The 22,495-nt window shown below is 43.7% G+C and overlaps 1 protein-coding gene across 1 annotated transcript; it reads right to left on the reverse strand.

Annotated features, from left to right (window-relative positions):
- Positions 1–5,222: 5,222 nt before the first annotated feature.
- Positions 5,223–7,022, reverse strand: LOC134209419 (uncharacterized). Its single transcript, XM_062685408.1, has one exon. It carries the CDS (start codon positions 7,020–7,022, stop codon positions 5,223–5,225), a length of 1,800 nt encoding a protein of 599 aa, XP_062541392.1.
- Between the last annotated feature and the right edge of the window lie 15,473 nt (positions 7,023–22,495).

The raw sequence follows: 22,495 nt of genomic DNA on the forward strand, positions 1-22,495 counted from the left end.
TTTCTATAAACAATTAGGAACTTTCCCCAAATTAAAAATAAATTAGCACGTTTAAAAGCAATTTATTAAAATTCTTCTTTTACAATTTTTGCTTTTAAAAGTGCTTGTTTGTTTTTGTTTCGTGGAATGTTTTTAATTGCTCATGGAAATTTTGCATTCTTTGTGGATTTTATTTATTCGTTGCTTATATCCTGATTTATTTATTGGTAATATCTTTTTTTTTATGGAAAATTTCTAATTTTTCAGGATGAGTTTTTATTTTAGTCATTTGGCTTATTTTGTATTAGAATTTAGCACCTACAATAAGACTTGTTTATTTGCCGTAAATCTCAGACTTAAATCAATGTGAAAACAGATACATAACTGCAAATATATGCGACGCGAAATGACATTGCAATTTTCGGTATATTATGGCCGGTTCAAGTGGTTCAACTTTTTAATGATGTAGATTGCTAGTCTGTACTTTAGCTTTTGACTTTCGAGACTTTGAAACGATACTACATCAAGTTCCATTTATCGGAGGAAGGTGTACTAGGTACGATTTCCAGTATTGCTACACCATCTCCGCGCCAGTTAAACTCCATGTTACCGGATGTTTCCAGTGATAGGCGTGCGGTTCAAGAATCATCGAATGTCTTGGGGATCGTCGGCGGGATCAATAGTTCTCTTGCCGATTATCATTTGGCCCTTGCCTTAGCGATGGCTGCTACGACGTCTATGGCTGCACCGAAACCTGGCTCAACAATAATACCGCCGTAAATTAACTCTTCGACGAATCATACTGCTTTTATCGGCAAGATAGGTCATCTTCTAACAGTAACAAAAACACTGGAGGGGGTGTTCTGTTAGCTGTTCGCTCCTGCTTCAAATCTCGCGTAGTGAGTTTTCCTGACAACTCGTCAGTTGAGCAACTGTGGGTCGCTGTAACTACTGCTGATGCCACTTCTTTACATCCCTCCCGATTGAATCAATGATGCGGAGTTGATCGACAGGCACCTCGTTGCGCAATTAGGACCAAGGGACAAAATGATTATCCACGGTGACTTCAACTTGAGCACAATCAATTGGCAGCGTCATAAGTCGGGATTTCTCTTCCCGATTGCATCGAAATCTCTGATCGGCCAGACGTCTCGTTTGCTGCATGACGCGTATAGTACAGCTGGACTGAACCAGATGAATGATTTGGAAGATCAAGATTGTCAGACATCATCCTCCCGTCCAGATGCAACTCAAGATAAAACTTCCACGAGCCGTCTGAAAGCTTTTACAAGGCCAATTTTAACGGGATAAATGCCTTTCTTGTTCAAGTTGACTGGGATGCGGCTCTTCGAGATTCTGCTTCAACCATGGCAAACATACTACTTTACGCCATCGACCAGTTTATTCCCGTGAGATTCATACCAGATCCGGTCAATCCAGCCTGGTCTAATGCTCATCTCCAAAATCTGAAAAGAGTCAAACGCGCGGCCCTCAGACAACACTGCAAATATCGTACGGACTCTGCAAAAGCTAGCTATATCAAAGCCAACTCCGAATATCAGCAACTCAACGATCTCTATAACGCCTTTCAAAATCGTTTGCAAAGTCGTCTCAGGAATAATCCCATAGGCGTTTGGTGGTACGTCAACGAACAACGGAAGGCATCTGGATTGCCCTCAACAATGACTGACGGTTTATCTGAAGCCCATGCTACCAACGACATTGATAATTTGTTCCGTCCTCAATTCAGTAGTGTATTTACTAATGAGTATCTCGACCCGCAAGATGTAGTTATTGCCACCAGAATGTTCCCAGTCTTCCTGCCGCTAGGCAGCCATTGGTCAACACAAACGATTCAATAATAGCTGCCAGTAAAGCCCTCAGTACACTGTTTGTCATGATGACAAATATTTGTCAAGTTTATCCGGATATCTATCAGACTGACCAGAAATCGACATGGATGTCAGGTTGACTTGACAAATATTTGTCATTATGACAAACAGTGTACTGATAGCTTAGAAAGTTGAAATCCTCCACAAGATGCGGCCCAAACGGTATCCCATCGCTTGTTATTAAACGTTGCGCAGAGTCGCTTACTGCAGTATTCAACCTCTCGTTGACTTCCGGGGTGTTTCCGGTTTGCTGGAAGCAGTCATATGTTTTCAAAAAGAGCTGCAAGAGGATCGTATCAAACTACTAGGAAATAGCTGCGCTGTGCGCCGTTTCCAAGCTATTTGAGTTGATTGTTCTTGGCGAATTGACTTCAAGCTACGCCCATTACATTTCAAACGACCAGCACGGGTTTATGCCCAAACGTTCAACGATCGCTAACCTAGCGTGCTTCACTTCCTTTGTAATAAGCAGGGTTTGAATCCAAAGGAGAATTCCAGTTCGAGACAGCAACACGTACGGACGTGTTTTTTGCTCGCGCATTTTTTCGAAGTGTTTTTCTCGTTCTTTCGCTGTTTACGTTTTCGCTTGTCGCGTTGGCGTTATTTTCTCCCGGACCCGTCATGGGAGACTCGGTGGCCGATTCGGTCGCTGGAAAAGTGCCTAAGCGCACTGCTCTTGGAGGCGCGGGTAACCCCTCCAAGCAGCTTTTGCAGAGCAACGTGTTCTCGCCGTTGCCGCTTGATGACGCCGGCAATCCGCCGAAAAGAGGAAGAAGCAGCAATCGCAGCTGCCGCAGGTGCAACCGGAGTGGAAGGAGAAGTGCCCGCCCGTGTTTGTGAAGGGCGATCCGCCGGATTTACGCCCAAAATTCGCCAGCTGATCGCTAAGGGGCTGAAATGTACTTTTCGGCTCTGCAGCGAGGGCCTGAAAGTGATGCCGGCCAACCGGGACCATCATCAATCCGTCGTGGAGTTCCTCGAGGTCCACAAGTATGAGTACTACACTCATGACCATCCCGGCACGAAGCCGCTCAAGGCTTTGCTGCGAGGACTTCACGACATGAAGGAGGAAGAGCTCCAAGCAGAGCTTGAAAGTTGCGGACTGAAGCCAGTAGCCGTCCACAAGATTGCTCGTCACGACAAGGCGAGGAAATATCGCGACCAGCTTTACCTGATCCATCTGGAGCACGGCTCCACTACCTGGAAGGACCTGAAGCTGGTTGGCGTTATAAATTACACCGTCGTTGACTGGGAGCGATATCGGCCAGTGCACCGCGATGTCACGCAATGCACCAACTGCTTCAATTTCGGGCACGGCACCAGGAACTGCCGCATGAAGCCGCGCTGCAACAAGTGTGGCGAACCCCATCCGACTGACGAGTGCGACAAAATGGAGGTGGCCGATCCCAAGTGCGCCAACTGTGGCGACAAACATCGGGCCACCACAAAGGGCTGCCCAAAGCGAGCCGAGTTCCTGGAAATCCGGAAGAAGGCTTCCACCAGGACCATGCCGAAGAAGAACCGTGTTCCTGTAATCAACGAGGTGAACTTTCCAGCCATCCCTGCTCCCCGTCGTGTGATTCCAATACTCCCACCGCTACAGCCGCACAAGCGACTGGCAGCGGCAGCTGCATCGGTCCAAGCTCCAGCATCGTCGGCACCATCCACCAGCAAATGGCTCCCGCTCCCTCCTCCTGGCTTCCGTCGACAGTCGGAGAACGAAGCCGTCCCACCGGAAGAATCTGCTCCGCTGTACACTCCGGAGCAACTGATGCCGATCTTCGCGCAGCTCGCCACTCGACTGCGCGGCTGCAAAACCCGATTCGACCAGGTATTCACACTTGGCATGTTCATAATTGAAAATGGCTGCTAGGGTGGGCCTGGTCAACTGGAACGCTTGCTCGCTAAAGAGCAAAACAATCGAGCTGAGGGATTTCCTTGAGGAGAAGGAAATAGACGTGGCGTTCATCACCGAAACGCACCTAAAACCGGAGGTGAACGTCAACATCCCGGACTTCCGCATCGTGCGACTCGACCGGCCGACCAGGGGAGGTGGTGTGGCCATCGCTCTTCGCTACAACATCAACTGTCGTCTGCTTCCAAGCTTCCAGCTCAGTGTCATCGAGGCCATCGGTGTCGAAATCACCACTTCGGTCGGCACAATCGCGCTCATCGCGGCGTACTGTCCAACGCAAGCCAAAGCCGGCTGCCCTTCGGAGGGACATCGTCAAGCTGACGCGGAGGCAAGGCCAGTATATCATTGCCGGCGACTTGAATGCCAAACATCAAGCCTGGGGCAACAGTCGCGGCAATCGAAACGGCACCATCTGGAGCAACGACATGGAGGAAGGCCACTACACGATCCTGAGCCCGGATTCCCCCACTCGGCTGAGTCGGTCCGGTGCACACGCTACGCTCGACCTCTACGTAACAAACCTGAGTGACCACGTCTCGCAGCCGGTTGTATACCAGGAGCTCAGTTCGGATCACTATCCGGTGGTGGCGGAACTGGGCTCCTCGGTCAATCGGCACCAGCAGTTACGGCGGAACTACCACCGAGTGAACTGGCAGCGTTTCCAGCAGTGCGTCGATAACACCGTCGACTACGAGGTGCGTCCGGAGACGCCGGAAAGTATCGACCGCCAGCTGTGCGCTATCGGGGAGGCGATCACGGCGGCCCGAGAGCAACACGTACCGACGGCTCGGCAGGTAAGCAACTTGTTCGGAATAATTTTCGAGCAAACGTAAACACGGTCTGATAGCAGCCTTAGCAGCTTCAAAGCTGTAATTGTATTTAAGTTCAATTTCATGTTGGTTTACAAAGGTATTTACACTTACATTTTCGTGTTTCTTCTATTCGAGTTCACCTGAAACTCGCTCCTTCCAAAATACAGTACCTGTTGTACTACTGTTTTATACTAGTTTTTTAATTCAACGTGTTTAATTCATGTACATATTAGGATAAGTTTTAAGTGCATGTACTTACATATAGATTTAAGCTTGCTAGAAATTTATCAATTGAACTCAGCCGTACTATTAGATGTAATTGTTTTCTATCTGTAATCTATTAGGGTTAGGATTTAGCTAGTAATAACCAAATTATTGTGGATTCAATTTTACCTAATTAATAGAACTGTTTAACTACTACTGCACTAACTGTTTCAATGCTAATTTTAACGCTCATTAGGTTTATTAGGTTTCCAATTCAGTTGAAAGGCAAATAAAGGACCTTAATTTGTTGATCTTCACTGCATGTACACGTTGCTAAATTTGCCAGTCATTATTGACAGCCCCGTCATCGCTTTGATTTCCCTAACATGTTCTGATTGACAAATCTGGGTGACGCGCATCTCACGGATCAGTCAACGAACGAGAATGCCCTGTTGTCTCGTTACATTCCCCCGCCCGTGTAGTTCCGGGGAATCCAGATGCCCTGAGGTCTAGTGGAGCTATCTTCACTGCCGGACGAGTTATTAATCCGTTTTTCGTTTGTATCACAGCACGCCGCACTTGTCCATCATTGGCCTTCACCACTTCCACGACTTTTCCTCGTAGCCACCCATTCCGCTTAGTTTCCTCGACCACCAGTACCAGGTCTCCTGGTTCAAGTGGCTTCGTTGGTTCAAACCACTTGGTACGCCTAGTTATTGTTGGGAGATACTCATGGATCCAACGATGCCAGAAATGATTCACTAGACTCTGAGAAAGACGCCAGCTGTCCCGTAGATTATGTCCGCCAGCGTCGATACCTATTTCAGGTTGCACAATCCCCTGTGTACCATATAGCAGGAAGTGATTTGGCGTTAAGGATTCTTGCTCCGGGCTCTCTAGTGGTATATATGTAAGCGGTCGGGAGTTGATAATAGCTTCAGCTTCTAGGAGTACCGTCTCCAATACCTCGTCACTTGGGTGATGTGGATGATCAGCAATAGTGGACATAGCCGTTTTCACGGAGCGAACCATACGCTCCCATGATCCTCCCATGTGAGGCGCAGAAGGCGGATTGAAGCACCACCTGGTTTTGGAGTTGGTGAATGTCGAGGCGCACTTATTTTGAATATCTTGGATCTGTTTCGCCAGCAGGTTACTCGCCCCTACGAAATTCGTTCCATTATCGCTGTAGAATGACTCTGGAGAACCCCGGCGAGCCACAAAGCGACGAATTGCCATCACGCACGACTGAGTGGACAAACTATGTACTATCTCCAGATGTATAGCACGAACTGAGAGGCAAGTGAAAAGCGCAACCCATCTCTTCACCAGGCTTCGTCCTTGTTTCACCATTAACGGCCCAAAATAGTCCACTCCAGTATGCGTAAACGGTCTCACAAATCCCGTTACTCTGGCTTCTGGTAAGGACCCCATCATTGGCGGATGAGGAACAGCCTTTCTAATGCGACAATACAGGCATCTACTTGAGACTTGACGAATAACTCCTCGTAGACCTGTTATGTAGAAACGTTGTCGCATTTCGTTACACACAGTCTCTCCGTTTCCATGAAGGTAGCGCTGATGATAATTTTCTACGATCAGAATAGTCGCAGTGTGTTTCTTCGGCAAGATAATGGGATATTTAGTTTCTATGGGAACCGTCGGCGCCGCTGTAATTCTACTGTTCAACCGGATGATTCCGCACTCGTCCATAAAGGGCGAGAGGCGATAAAGCGGACTTGACTTTTGAATTACTACAGATTCTTTGGGAAGCAAAAGGTTTCGTTTCATGATTGCCACCTCATCAGGATAAGCCTCAGCTTGGATTTGCCGCCACAGTAGTTTCTCCGCGTTCTGAAGTTCTTCTTGGATCAACAGGCTTGGGTTGGGTAACTTTTCTCCTTTAAAACGTCGAACACTCCGTAAAACAAAGGCAGCTACTCTTAACAGTCGGTTCCAGCTAGAAAATCTTGACGTGTCTATCAGCGGTTGCTGCACTGTACCATGGAACAAGAAAACGGTGCGAAGCTCTGCATCTGTATCAGCATCATCTGTCGCGGATTTTTTCGGCCAATTAATCGGCGGCTTGTAGAGGAACTCTGGTGCGCTGTACCATGGATTATTGTTGTCAAAACTAGGTCCATCCTTCCATTTGGTAGCAGCATCTGCAACGTTTAATTTAGACGGGACGTAGTTCCATTCATCCACGCTTGTTGTCATAAGAATCTCCCCAACCCTAAACGCAACAAACTGGTGGTATTTGCGGCTATCTGATCTCAACCAAGAGAGTACGGTAGTTGAGTCAGACCAAAGAAATCTCTTGGTAATTGGAAGATTCAAGGAAAGCAAAACGCTTTCTAACAACCTCGCTCCAATCATCGCCGCCTGTAACTCGAGACGCGGAATGGATAAAGGCTTTAAGGGTGCGACTTTCGTTTTGCCGCTACTAGTGCGCATCTGGGTTGACCGTTGTCCACAAACCGGAGATAAAGTACTGCTGCGTAGGCCAATTCGCTAGCATCGACGAACAAATGGGCCTCTAAATTATTCATAGCAACGCTCGTCACATTTGGAAAGAAACACCGTGGCACTGCAACCTCGTCCAAGCGCTGCATGTATCGACACCAACATTCCCACTTTTCTTGAAGTTCTTCAGATATTAACTCATCCCAATCCGTTCCAGAGCGCCAAATAAGCTGCATGAGGATTTTTCCGTGCACGACAAAGTGGGAAATCAGCCCCAATGGGTCAAACACTGACATTACTGTTTTCAGGACTTGTCGTTTAGTTGGAATAGTAGAACTCTGAATCAGTTCTTTGATCTCATCTTTCATGGTGCTTAGATCAAACGTGAAGACGTCTTCTGTTGGCCTCCACACCATACCTAATACCCGTTCCGTGTCCGAGGATTTCTCTAGATACATCGACACTTTCAGTGGGATTTCTCGTTCTCCTACTCCAGCAAGAACTTCCGCGGAGTTTGAGCAGAAGTTTCGGATCTCAAATCCCGCCTGTGAATGCACATACTTTACTTCGTTGATCAACTGCACCGCTTCTGACACAGTATCCACGCTATCCAAGAAATCGTCCACGTAATGGTTTTCCACAATTGCTTTCGCTGCCCTAGGATAACTACCCGCAAACTCAACAGCATTCTTGTTTTTAACAAACTGCGCTAAACTAGGTGAGCAGCTTGCACCAAACGTGGCTACGTCCATTACGTAGATTTGAGGAGGTATATCCGGAGATGAACGATAAAGAAACCTCTGCGATTGTTTGTCCGAATACCGTATAGAAATTTGATGGAACATTTCCCTTATGTCGCCTACTATGGCGACGTTCCTTTGCCTGAAACGAAGTAATACGGACAATAACGCAACCAGGAGATCTGGACCTTTAATCAGCATATCATTGAATGATAATCCTCCCACTTTTGCTTTAGCATCCCATATGAGCCGAATTTTGTCAGGTTTTTTCGGATTTTGCACCACGCCTAGCGGTAAGTACCACACTCTGCTTGGGTCCGTTGATTTGAGTTCTTCAGGAGTGATCCGATGTGCGTATTTCTTCTCCACATACTGTCCTATCATTTCCCTCACTTTGCTTTTCAGTCGTTGGTCTTTGTTCAGTCGCGTCTCAAGAGCCTTCATGCGACGTACTGCCATTGGGTAGCTGTCTGGGAACGAAAATGGTCATACTTCCACAATAATCCAGTCTCGAAAGATCCGTTTACTCGTCGTGTCGTTGTCTCCATTATCTCACGCGCGCGTTTTTCTTCTTCGGCTTCTGGCTTGATGGTAACGCTTGATTCCTCTACCGCAAAGTATTGCTTCATCCAATCGTGTAGTTCTCGATTATCTAGATCGCGCACAAAATGAAGGTTCAACTGCTCTAGCACGCTGCCATGGTTCGAATTCCTCCGTAAATATACCAACCCAGTCGGGTTTTAGTTGCAACAGGCCCGTTGTCTCCTCCCTCTCGTAGCCGCAACGATGTTAGAAGGCGGACATGTTCTAATCCGATGATAATCCCCGGAGTAGCGGTTGTATAACTGCGGATCGGTAACCCTTTAAGGTGTGGATATGATTGCTGTAGCGCTTCATACTGCATAGTTTGACTTGGAAGTTGGAGTTCTTCAACAGTTCGTACATTGCTGAGTTTGAACTTTCCCGTATCTCCAGAAATGACCACTGTTACCCGTTGAGACCCTTTTACTTCCCTTGAAATATTGCCGGTCCAACTTAAAGAAAGGTTGTCGGTTGGTCCAGTGATACCAAGTTTTGACGCGATTCCCGCCTCTAGTAGTGTTGACGATGATCCATCGTCTAAGAAGGCGAAAGTTTTAATTTTTTGTCCGTTACCATGGATGGTTACAGGTAAGTATCGAAACAAAGAGTATGTTACCGAACAATGTAGATTCTGGTGTACGACACTTTTGGCTCTTTCGTCTTTAAGTACATTTCTTGCTGAATGCAACAAATTGTGATGATGGAACCTGCATCCTTCGACACCGCACTCTTTATTGGAGCGGCAAGGCCACTTGCGATGTGGTATAAGACAACTTCTGCATAAGTTCTTTTGTTTTACCGCCTTCCACCTACCATCAATATCAAGCGTCTTGAAATGCATACAGTTCACGATTTCGTGACTCAAGCAGTCACAGTACGCACAAGTTTTCATCATCGGTTCGATTAACAACTTTTTCTCTGAATTTTCAGAACTAGCAGGCCGCAGCTCTTCGGAGTGCACGTACAGCTTCTGCTTGTCTTGTCCAGCTTTGTTGGATTTTGGATGGGTATCCACAGGAAACGTAACATCTGAGGCCATTACGACCAGCTCGGTCATGAAGGTGCTGAACGTCGTTAGATTTACGTGCTCACTTCTTCTCTTGAAACACGACCAGTCCATTTTCATCGAAGGGGGGAGCTTCTCGACCAGCTCATGAAGCACAGTTGGGTTCCACAGATGGTCGTTGAGATTTGCGATGCACATGTGATCCACTGCATTCTGTACCGCAAGTCCAAATGTGATTATCGACGGAAGATTATCGGCTTTCGGAGGCGGAACAGCGCGTAATGAACGGAGAAGGGAGTGAATAAGAATTTCAGGTCTTCCATACAGTCTTCGTAGTGTATCTATTACGGAAGGCACTGATTGTGGTAATAACAATCTGCTTCTTACAGCTTCCAACGCATTCCCTTTCAAGCACCTCTGCAATCTTGCCAAGTTTTCCGCATCAGTATACCCACAGGCGTCCGTTGAGTTGCAAAAAGAGCTGAAAAACATCGGCCATTCCTGAGGATCTCCCGAAAAAAATGGTAGTTCCTTTGGCATTACTTGTCTGGCCGCCAGTTGATCTCCCGTAGGTCCCGTTCTTTGCATCGTAGTAGCAGGGAAATGGAATGGCTGTGTTCTTCTATCGGCTGTCATCAAACCTGGTCCATCGCCCTGAGATAAAGGTTCCTGAGTGTAGTTATATTGGTATCCTGACGGCAGCCCAATGTTTCTGCTAGCTGAGCTACTATTAGTAACAACAGGAACTTGTCTGGATGAGAAGATAGATCTCTGGTTAGTCCACGGAGCGATGCACGTAGACGGTACCACAGAGTTAACGACTGATGACTCATGAAGAATTGGGAGATGTGCTGACTCGGCTTGTGTAGTCAATAAGATAGGGTTTTGGTGGGACCATGATGAGGTAGCATTCTCTGCCGGAAAATGGGATGGGATCGTCATCGATGATGTCATGGCATTACGCATGCTTCGATAACTCTCCGTTGGATAGGAATACTGCGACTTCGAAACGACTCTTTGTCCCGAGATGTGCATAGTGGAAATACTATCGGCTATGGGGGTTGTTTGATTGGAGACCATCGGAATCAAACCGCTCGGATTTGATTTTGAGACATAACTACCTACTCCTGGGTGCTGACCAAATAGATTACTACTGGTCACTACTGATGGCAACGTTGCAGTAATCGTTGCCAGATTATTGTCCGTCTTTGACGAGACTCCAAAACGACTTAAAGGTAAAGTGTCACCGAACCTAACACCGCTAGAGGACGTCAACGATGCTTTACTAACAGCTAACGCTGCGTGACTAACCATGTGTTCTGAGCCTGTTTCGTGGGACATCGAAATGTTGCCTACGTCGACCGCGATAATATCGCTGACCATCGGCGATGAGTTACAGTTTATAATTGCAGACTTAGTATTAGATTTGGATAAATTGGGAACGGACAAAGTTCTGTGATTTGTTGTCGGAATAGTGTCGACCTTAGCCTTCTCGATGGAATCGGCGCCTAGCGTCGAACGACAGCGTGGCGTTTTCGTTGTACTCACCGGTGTCCTTTGAAAGGTGATTTCAGTGGAGGAAACTACTTTACCAGATGGGAGTAATGATGGAAAATCTTGTGGAACAATCGTGCTAGCAGTACTTTTTGGGTCAACTGCTGGGCCACTAGGAGTTACATCTGTGGCCATTATCGCCGAATCGTTCATCGTCGACGCCGCTATTGGTAGCGAGGTTCTGGGAAAACTAAATCGCTGAGCTGCTTCCGATGATACAATCGGTGGCAACACACTACTAGTTGACACAGCCACGGTTTGTTGAACTGCACCGACTTGGTGTTCACTAAGCCACGATTGAACTTTCTCCCGGCTTGCTCTACTGCTCAATTTGCTTCTTCTACTGACTCCTTCTGCATCGTCCGCTTCCGCCATAAGCAAATCGTATTTTTGCTTCAGGAATTTTTCCTCTTCTTCCGCTAGCATTTGACGCGTCACCGCTTGAGCCGCCTGTTCCTCTAGAATTCTCTTCATCCGCAATGCCTTTTGCTCATCCATCATCTTCAGGCTCAATTCAGTTCGTGTGGAATGTCGACTGGCGGACGATCGGTTCATAGACCTCCGCGACTGAGAGGCACCATCATCTTCCCGCATTCGACATTCATCGCACTGCCAAGTACGATCCGGATCAGCTATAGAATCCGTTACACCGGCACATCCGAAGTGTGCCCAATTCTCACATCTATCACAACCAACGAGGTGATCGGCTGTATCTGGTCGGTCGCATTTAGTGCAGTGTTTGGGGGTGGTGTCCATGCTAGGCTCGTCTAGATGCACCAGAAAATCTTTGAAGATTGTTCGGAATAATTTTCGAGCAAACGTTAACACGGTCTGATAGCAGCCTTAGCAGCTTCAAAGCTGTAATTGTATTTAAGTTCAATTTCATGTTGGTTTACAAAGGTATTTACACTTACATTTTCGTGTTTCTTCTATTCGAGTTCACCCGAAACTCGCTCCTTCCAAAATATTCCAGTACCTGTTGTACTACTGTTGCATCCTAGTTTTTTTAATTCAACGTGTTTAATTCATGTACATATTAGGATAAGTTTTAAGTGCATGTACTTACATATAGATTTAAGCTTGCTAGAAATTTATCAATTGAACTCAGCCGTACTATTAGATGTAATTGTTTTCTATCTGTAATCTATTAGGGTTAGGATTTAGCTAGTAATAACCAAATTATTGTGGATTCAATTTTACCTAATTAATAGAACTGTTTAACTACTACTGCACTAACTGTTTCAATGCTAATTTTAACGCTCATTAGGTTTATTAGGTTTCCAATTCAGTTGAAAGGCAAATAAAGGACCTTAATTTGTTGATCTTCACTGCATGTACACGTTGCTAAATTTGCCAGTCATTATTGACAGCCCCGTCATCGCTTTGATTTCCCTAACATGTTCTGATTGACAAATCTGGGTGACGCGGATCTCACGGATCAGTCAACGAACGAGAATGCCCTGTTGTCTCGTTACACAACTCCTTAAACATCGATACACTCACCAAAGATTTGATTCGATTGCGGAATGTCACTCGCAGGCAGTTTCAGCGTACTGGACTGCCTGAGCTTAAAACACGCTGCAATCGAATCACAAAATTATCAAGGCCAGAATGGTGGACCTCAAAAATAACGACTTCTCGAATAAGATCCGCACTCTCCCAGATTATGCTAAGCCGTTCTGGAAAATGACCAAAATTCTAAAATCCAAGCCTCGGCCCATTCCACCTTTGATCCCACTAGACAATAATGGCTCTAAGGATCGCTTGATAACTCCTGCAGAGAAGGTCGCTGAAATAGGTCGTCACTTCGTCAGCTCACACAATCTTGGGCAGAACATCGTCAGTCCACACGAAGCAGCCGTCAACGAGCATGCTAACAACATCCATTTGATTCCCAACGACTTCTCGGAGGAGTTGGAGATCTCAGCTGACGAATTGACGGCCTATATCAAATCGTCGAAGAACATGGAGGCCCCAGGCTTCGACAGCATCCTGAATCTCGAGCTCAAACACATGAGTGCTCTGTTCTTTGAGCATCTCTCGCTGATCTTTAATAAGTGTCTCCGGCTCAGCTACTTCCCATCATCCTGGAAGTCAGCGAAAGTCATCCCCATCTGGAAGCCTGGGAAGGATCCTTCCTCCCCCAAAAGTTATCGACCCATCAGCCTTCTCTCAGGGTTATCCAAGCTATTCGAAAAAGCTATTCATCATCGGTTACTTGAGTCTGCCGAAAATCTCAACATCTTGCTCGAGGAACAGTTTGGTTTCCGACGCGGTCGGTCAACTGTACACCAACTGACCCGAGTTACCAACGTCCTCAGACGGAACAAGTTTGTCTCGAAAACATCCGCCATGGCCTTTCTCGATGTCGAGAAGGCATTTGACAATGTATGGCATGATGGCCTGGTGTACAAACTACAACGCTACAATCTTCCCAGCTACCTGGTGAAAATCATCAACAATTACCTGTCGGCAAGGACATTCCGGGTCTCAATCAGCGGAGCGAGTTCCAATGCGCACAACATCGTCGCAGGCGTTCTCCAGGGCAGTATCCTCGGGCCCCTGCTTTTCAATCTGTTCACCTCCGACATGCCAGAACCTCCAGAAGGCGGCATTCTGTCTCTGTTCGCAGATGACACAACCATCGTCTACAACGGTAGACTAGTGGCAAAACTCCAACGAGGCCTGGATGCCCTGACACAGTACCTCACCAGCTGGAAGATCTGTATCAACGCTGCGAAGACCCAGGTCATCATTTTTTCCCACTCTAAATCCCCTAAACTTGTTCCGCCTGGAGACTGTAGACTCATCCTCAATGGCACGACTGTGGAATGGACAAATGAAGCCGACTACCTTGGCTTGACCCTCGACAGCAAGCTTATTTTCAGGCAGCAGGTTGACAAAACGGTGACAAAGTGTAACGTCTTGTTGAAACTACTGTACCCTTTGATCAACCGCCGGTCGTCATTGTCCCTGAAAAATAAGCTTGCTGTCTACAAGCAAATCATCCTCCCTGTGATCGAATATGGCATGCCGGTCTGGGAGAGCTGCGCTAAAACCCACCACCTCAAACTTCAACGGGTCCAAAACAAATTCCTGAGGATGATCCTCAACACCCCTCCCAGGACAAGAACATCCGAGGTCCACCGTCTGGCCGGAATAAAAACCTTACATGAACGCTTTGGTGAGTGTAAAGAAAAGTTTAGGGTCCGTTGCTTGCATTCGGATCAGGGTGCAATTAGGGCGCTAGTTCCAATCTAGGTTATCAAATTTTTATTGTAAATATTAGTGTACATAGTAGTTAGGTTATCAAATTCAAAATCAATCAATTCCTTATGAAGGATAAAATAGATATAATTATAAAAAATACTACCCCATTCTATAACAAAAAAAAATGTTCAAAATCAAAGTTGAAGGGCCCTTCGGTCAACCACTTGCCATGTAAAATTATTGTTAAAAGTCAAAAAAAAAAAAATGAGAATAAACATGAATTTATTGAAAAAAAAAAAAATCCAAAGGAGAACCTGTGTGACCCTCTTCTCTCATTAAAAAAGTAATGGGTAATGTTTTAAACATAACCGCGAGTAGACGTAGGACTTTAATAATCGTAACGTATTTACATTTAACTTTTGAATTAATGAGGTTTGATTGGTATAGGTATTGGAAACGACAACATCCATACTATGTAGAATAATTTGCGATGTGTTTTTTTCAAAACTTCTAGAAATAAAACCAACATTTAAATACATAATTAGCATCGCTTTATTTCTAACTATTAAACCCTTATGAACTCAAGCAAATGTGAGGAATTTATAGATTCTAGAAATTATTTTTGCAATTCATGATCATAGTATCTGGTTTACAGTTCGTCTTTGAGTGATAAAACGGCCTACTTTCCTATACCAATGAAATAGGTGCTTTAATGACCATTATGCAACTCAAATGAATTGCATAAAATCGATTAAAGCAATCATTTGGGTGCTATAATGAAAAACCAACATCAGAGCAGTAGTACATGACTTCTTCTTCTTCTTATTGGCATTACATCCCCAAACTAGGACAGAGCCGCCTCGCAGCTTAGTGGTCATTAAGCACTTCCATAGTTATTCACCCTATTCTTGTTTACGGACGAACGAAACTTTCGAACAAATGCGATTCGTTCGAACCGTTTCTCCATTTGATTTAGCACGCGTATACGCGTTGAAGCGCATCAACTTTCGTTTGAAAGCGCGTTCGTACGTAAACAAGAATATGGGTGATTAACTGCGAGGTTTCTAAAGCCAAGTTACCATTTTGCATTCGTATATCATGAGGCTAACACAATGATACTTATATGCCCAGGGAAGTCGAGACAATTTCCAATCCGAAAATTGCCTAGACCGGCACCGGGAATCGAACCCAGTCACCCTCAGCATGGTCTTGCTTTGTAGCCGCGCGTCTTACCGCACGGCTAAGGAGGTACATGACTACATTTTACTAAATTAGCTTGGGTAAGTGTTCAAATAGTTCCAATAGCGTCGCGTAATAAATTAAATAGTTTGAATTTTTTCGAATTAAAGTTCATCTATCGCTTCAAGGCTTGTTAAGCTATGCAAGGCAAGCCTCGTTGGATAAACGTACAACTCGTGCTGAAAAAATCATCTTTATGCAACTAGTTGTACAAACTACTATTAATGTTTTGGTTCCAAACTCTGAGTCCAGTTTAATAATATAATTTCTCAGAAAATGAGAACCAAAGTATAAAATAATGTTTATTAAAAATATTCTTCTGGAAATTATTTTTTGCGGACTATTTTAAAACATTTACATGTAATACGGCAAATTTTCCTAATTAAAAATGGATACCAACACCATTGCTGAATGTGTATCATTTAATTGCCAATGCCTTCTGCGAATGAATGAAAATAATTATTTTTAATCAAATTTCTGTATTCAGTTGATCAGTATTATAGTTGATTTTTTTTTGCTAAGGAATCAGAACTGTTATGGTATAACCATGTTTTAATGTACTTGTCGTTTAGTACCAACCAACACTTAACATATGGTCACTGGTCATTCATATGCCATGACTCATTCCCATCCCGGAATGATGTGGATTATTAAACCAATCACTTTCCCTGGGCTATTTTTATTATTCTTCATCCACCACCCTGCCCTCGCAGCGTCAACCATCATCGGTCTCTAGCCGTGAGCTCCGAGCGATGCGATGGGCGATTGCATCCATCCAGGCTATAGACATCCCTATCTCACTCCCTTAGCCTAAAAATAGCCACCATGTCCCGGGCACAGTGTGCAGATAGACCGCTGTCAGTTGCATGAGATGTCAACAATCGTCAACAACACCAATGATTGTAGCTTGATAATTAAAAATATCCACAACAATAAATGAGCATGATTTATTTTTAAATTCTGCTCAAGCTTTTCACGGTGAAATAAAAGACAAATTGTTGTTCTCCATGTAAATAAAATCAAAATTGATCATGTAGATAAGTTTTGAATCAATTAAACTCATTAGTCATATTTAATGAATATTCCCGATTAAAGTTGCATATTTAAGAAAGCTGAATTTGGATGTTTTATGATGTTAAGCTTTTTTAGATTTGACGTACGTTGCTCGGCGTTGGTGTTGGTGTTGACTACGCTAAACATGAGCTCTTAGCATAGGCCTGATCGTAACCATAACACCACTGCATCCGACCATCATCATGCATAGAATGGCAAAAAATGCGCCCTCTTCTTTCACGCACACTCGCAGACCCACCGGGAGCTCTCCCACTGGCGACTGCATGCTGTGTAGATAAAAAAATGCGAGAAAAAATGCGCGAGCATAAAGCACGCCAGTACGCGCTGTTGTCACAAACTGTAATGACTCGCACACGGATGGCACTGCTTCTTTTATGCACAAATAAAATCTTGCGGTGGATCCGAAGGCACGTGGCAGTGCATTCTGATGTCCGTGTTAGGAATGCACGAGATTGATTATATATGAAATTTTAATTGGCCTTGACAAGAATTGAAATTTTCAATAGCTTATCTTAAGTTTCAATGAAATTGAAAAAATGCTGGAGAGTGTCCGAGCCGATTGATGTATAAATCTTAAAAATCCGTCGAAAGATAAAGGCGCTAGTAACGTTCAAAATCTTCCCTTTCAGCGTAACGCTCTCGATTTACAAAAATCTAAATGACACCCAGTATAGTAATGAAAGACGTCAAAACACAAAAAAAAATCTTCTAGCATAGGATGCAATGCTTGTTTTTATCCTGGGTATTTAAATGAGACGAAGGTGAACATCGGTTGCAATTGAGCAACCGGTTAACTCCATTGAAAACTGCACATCAAAATAAACTTGACTCAACATCATGGTTTCAATACCAGAACAATGATTCAGAGTGTGGGTTCCCAAACTGTGGGTCGTGAAAGATAAAACGTAATTCATACTTTCGTTGGATGATTACAGAACAACAAATTTAGGAAGCCAATGGCCTTCTTTTGTTTATCAAATACAATAACAACTTCATCCAAAAACCATTCCAAATCATACCCAAATGCAATCCAAAACTAAGCGGTGTTGAGCTTCATTACTAATAAGATTTAAGAATAAACTAATAAAGATAAGAAAATCCATGTATTCCAAATTCAATCCAAATCAAATCCAATGCAAATTCAATCCAAATCTAATTCAAATCCAATCCAAATCCAATCCAAATCCAATCCAAATCCAAATCTAAATCCAATCCAATTCCAATCCAAATCCAAACCAAATCCAGTCCAATCGAAATCCAATACAAAGCCAATCCAAATCCAATTCAAATCCATTCCAAAACCAATTCAAATCTGTTCATTTAATCCAACTTTTAGTTTCGTGTATAGTACACCATCAACCGTTTTGCCATCAATTAGTACTGCTAGCCAATAACTCTAAACTAATCTTACGCATAATAAATTCGAACTTCCGAATAGCTTTGTAAAATCCGGCAATCTTATTATTTTTTCAAATTCCAAGATATCCTACAGGTTCCTACAGATAATCCCGCTATGGCTACTAAGTCAGTACATTCCAAGATAAATTTCTAGATAATATATTTACCTTTCCGAACAGTACAGCATTGAATATTTCTTCAATTCTCTCAGATTTCGTTATATTATTGCCAGGGTTTGCAGAAATCGATCTCATTAGATAACGAACAACGATAAAAGAGAGACAAAAACTGTTCCGAATCATAACAAGCCATGATAACAAATTTATCAAACTTGTATACAAGTGCGAAAAAACAGAATTGGATAGGCAACCCTAACAGAAAAATGGTGAATCTCGCTTTGTTTTCGCTCATTTCGTGTTGGCTACTGCTTAGCCAGTGATCCCCGCATTTGGAGTTTTTTAAAAGAAATTTATCATGGGGTATAGCCTCCCGAATCAGTTCTCTATCATGACAGCTGGCGAAAAAAGTCTCTCTCGGTATGCTACAAATCGTATATGTATACAGGGATGATAAGTGAGAGACTTGTTCATTCTCTTTAGGATTCAATCCCTGATTATTGCTCAACTGGTAGTCTCATGTACGTCGTCAAGTGGCTTCATGAAATCTAAATTTGTTTAAATCAAAATCAGTACTTTGGACAGTACAGCAGGACTTTGAAATTTCCTAGATCGTAAAACATTTTCCGTTGGTCTTCCATACGCAGGTATCAGGTATCAGGTATCAGAACGTCGGCTCAGGAGGCACGTTCCCCTCAATTTGAGATTTCTCGCTTAACTTTTCAAAAGGACCTAAGTAACATTTTTTTATGAAATAATTTGAATAGCGCAATCAACATAACAACATGAAAGCTATTGATTGCGCTATTCAAATTAATTCATGAAAAAATGTTACTTAGGTCCTTTTGAAAAGTTAAGCGAGATTTGTGCCATCGCCTTCACTGGCCTTTCTCATCATTTACCTGACGGAAAAGGAAGTGAAAAGGGGAAAGGAAGAGGAAGTGAAGTTGGAAAGGAGAATGGAACCATTTATAGGAAAGCCAATTATGTAGACGCATTCAGCTAGGGACTAAAGAGAGGTGTCACAAAAACACAGAGGACGTAACAATGGACGAACGTCAAAGACGAAACACAGAGTGCACTGTGAAAAACGCATAATGCGAATCCATATAGGTGGCAATTTGTTGAAAACTAAGTAAAACACATATTCATAACCCCATTCTTATTGAACCTCACGTTGAGATTGAACAAGAGTAGCCGAAGCCGAACGTCAAGGACGAGACACACAGTACACTGTGAAAAACGCATAATGCGAATCCATAAAGGTAACATACACAAAGTACATTGTAAAAAAACGCATAATGCGAATCCATATAGCTGACAATTTGTTGAAAAAAACTAAGTAAAAAAAAAACATTTTCAGAACCCCACCCTTATTCAACCTCAAGTTGAGATTAAACAAGAGTAGCTGAAGCCAAACATCAAAGACGAAACACAGATTACACTTTGAAAAACGTATAATACGAATCCATATAGGTGACAAACACAAAGTACATTGTAAAAAAAACGCATAATGCGAATCCATATAGGTGAAAATTTGATGAAAAACATTCATAATCCCACCCTTTTTCAACCTCAAGTTGAGATTAAACAAGAGTAGCTGAAGCCGAACGTCAAAGACGAAACACAGAGTACACTATGAAAAAAACGCATAATGCGAATCCATATAGGTAACATACACAAAGCACATTGTAAAAAACGCATAATGCGAATCCATATAGGTGACAATTTGTTGAAAACTAATTAAAACACATATTCATAACCCTACTCTTATTTAACCTCACGATGAGGTTGAATAAGAGTAGCCGATTATCTCGGAGAAGTAAAGAGTCAACTACGCCATATCTCCGGTTAGCGCAGCGAGGGCTAAAATACTGTGAAGGGGGGCCTGGTGCTTCACAGGCTCCGTTTGCGGTTAGTTTCTTATTAGACCCCCCTAACCATTCATTCGTAGGCACGGGAAGCATAAAGCCGCATCACACCGAGAATTAGGGGTCACCTGTATGATGGACTTTTACCACTGGAACAGGCAATCCGTAATGTTATTCTTAGCCAGATAACCAGCTGCCGACACCAAACGGCTATCTAGGCTGTTCGTGGAGAGAAATTGACATTGACTTTACGTCAACTCTCAATGTGGCCGAACAGCCGATAAAAGTCTCTCGCGGTATGCTACATATCGTATATGTATACAGGGATGATAAGTGAGAGACTTGTTCATTCCCTTTAGGATTCAATCCCTGATTATTGCTCAACTGGTAGTCTCATGTACGTCGTCAAGTGGCTTCATGAAATTTAAATTTGTTTAAATCAAAATCAATGCTCGCAGGACTTTGAAATTTTTTAGATCGTAAAACATTTTCCGGTGGTCTTCCATACGCACCTTGTAGTTTCACAAACTACAATACATTTTTTGTGGCCACCTTTCAGACACGTCTTATAGTTTTCTAAACCACAAACCATTTCCATCGATCTTCTAGACGCGCATTGTAATTTTGCAAACCACAAACCAATTTCTTACGGTTTTCCAGGCGAGGCTTTGATGTTCTTCAATACACAAACCATTTTTCCAGCGGTCTTTCAGACGTGCCACCACAAACCATTTCCGACGGTCTTCGAGACGCGTCTTGTGATTTTGCAAACCACAAACCATTTTCCGACGGTCTTCGAGACGCGTCTTGTGATTTAGCAAACCACAAACCATTTTCCTACGGTCTTTGAGACGCGTCTTGTGGTTTAGCAAACCACAAACCATTTTTCGACGGTCTTCAAGACGCCTCTTGTGATTTAGCAAACCACAAATCATTTTCCGACGGTCTTCGAGACGCGTCTTGTTATTTAGCAAACCACAAACCATTTTCCGACGGTCTTCGAGACGCGTCTTGTGATTTTGCAAACCACAAACCATTTTCCGACGGTCTTCGAGACGCGTCTTGTGATTAAACAAACCACAAACCATTTCCCGACGGTCTTCGAGACGCGTCTTTTGATTTAGCCAACCACAAACCATTTTTCGACGATCTTCGAGACGCGTCTTGTGGTTTAGCAAACCACAAACCATTTTTCGACGGTCTTCAAGACGCCTCTTGTGATTTAGCAAACCACAAACCATTTTCCGACGGTCTTCGAGACGCGTCTTGTGATTTTGCAAACCACAAATCATTTTCCGACGGTCTTCGAGACGCGTCTTATGATTTAGCCAACCACAAACCATTTTCCGACGGTCTTCGAGACGCGTCTTGTGATTTAGCAAACCACACACCATTTTCTGACGGTCTTCAAGACGCGTCTTGTGGTTTAGCAAACCACAAACCATTTTCCGACGGTCTCCGAGACGCACAAACCACAAACAATTTTTCGACGGTCTTCGAGACGCGCCTTGTGATTTTGCAAACTGAAATATATCACTCGTCACAATTTAACCACTTGAATTCAACTCACCTCATGAAATCAGCGACAGGATCCAAAAAATAGACTGGCAGGATCGCCAAAATGTGTGACCCTAAATGGCCGGAACTAAGTTGTGACAGCGGCTCTCCGTGGATGCGTGTGCACGCAGCGGAGGTCTGACTAGAAGAGGCAAAGTCATGGCTTGCTGCACGCTGAAGGCATTTTACTCAAACCCCACACAAGCCATGATAAATTTCTTTTAATAAGCCCCAATTGCGGGGGGCACCGGTTCTGGTGATGCATTTCAACTTGTTTTACACAGCTGTGCGAAAAAATATGGTCCCCAACGAAAAATGAGCAAGAACAAAGCGTTTTATCAAACCCCATCAGAATCCGAATCAGTTTTTTCAAATCGAATCAGTTTTTTTCCAACTTGTATACAAGTGCAATAGTTTCGTTTTCATGGCTTGTTATGATTCGAAGAGGTTTTTCTTTTTTCTTTCATCGTTGTTCGTTATCTATTGAGAGCGATTTTTGAAACCCTGGTACACTGATCCCACATATATGGGTCACTTTGTAACAAATATTAGTCACTCCATTTTGCATGTTGATCAAATGGAAATGACCCATATTAGCGTTTGACTCATGATTGTAGGGTCAGTGTAATAAGACAAATAGAGAATGGCCATCAGGTGGATGCAATTTATACAGATTTTTCTGCTGCATTCGACAAAATTAATCACCAGATTACCATAGCAAAATTTGACAAATTAGGCATAGGGTTATGCGCTAATTCGTCCATGGCGCTAGCATTCGTCATATCAAATTCTAAATCACTAAATACTCGCGAATCGTAAACTAAAATAATGAACTAATCATCTGGCGTGATAGAAAAAAGTGTACACTACGATCTGCATT

Source organism: Armigeres subalbatus, chromosome 2, assembly GCF_024139115.2.
Source record: "Armigeres subalbatus isolate Guangzhou_Male chromosome 2, GZ_Asu_2, whole genome shotgun sequence".
In the NCBI taxonomy this organism is placed as follows: domain Eukaryota; kingdom Metazoa; phylum Arthropoda; class Insecta; order Diptera; family Culicidae; genus Armigeres; species Armigeres subalbatus.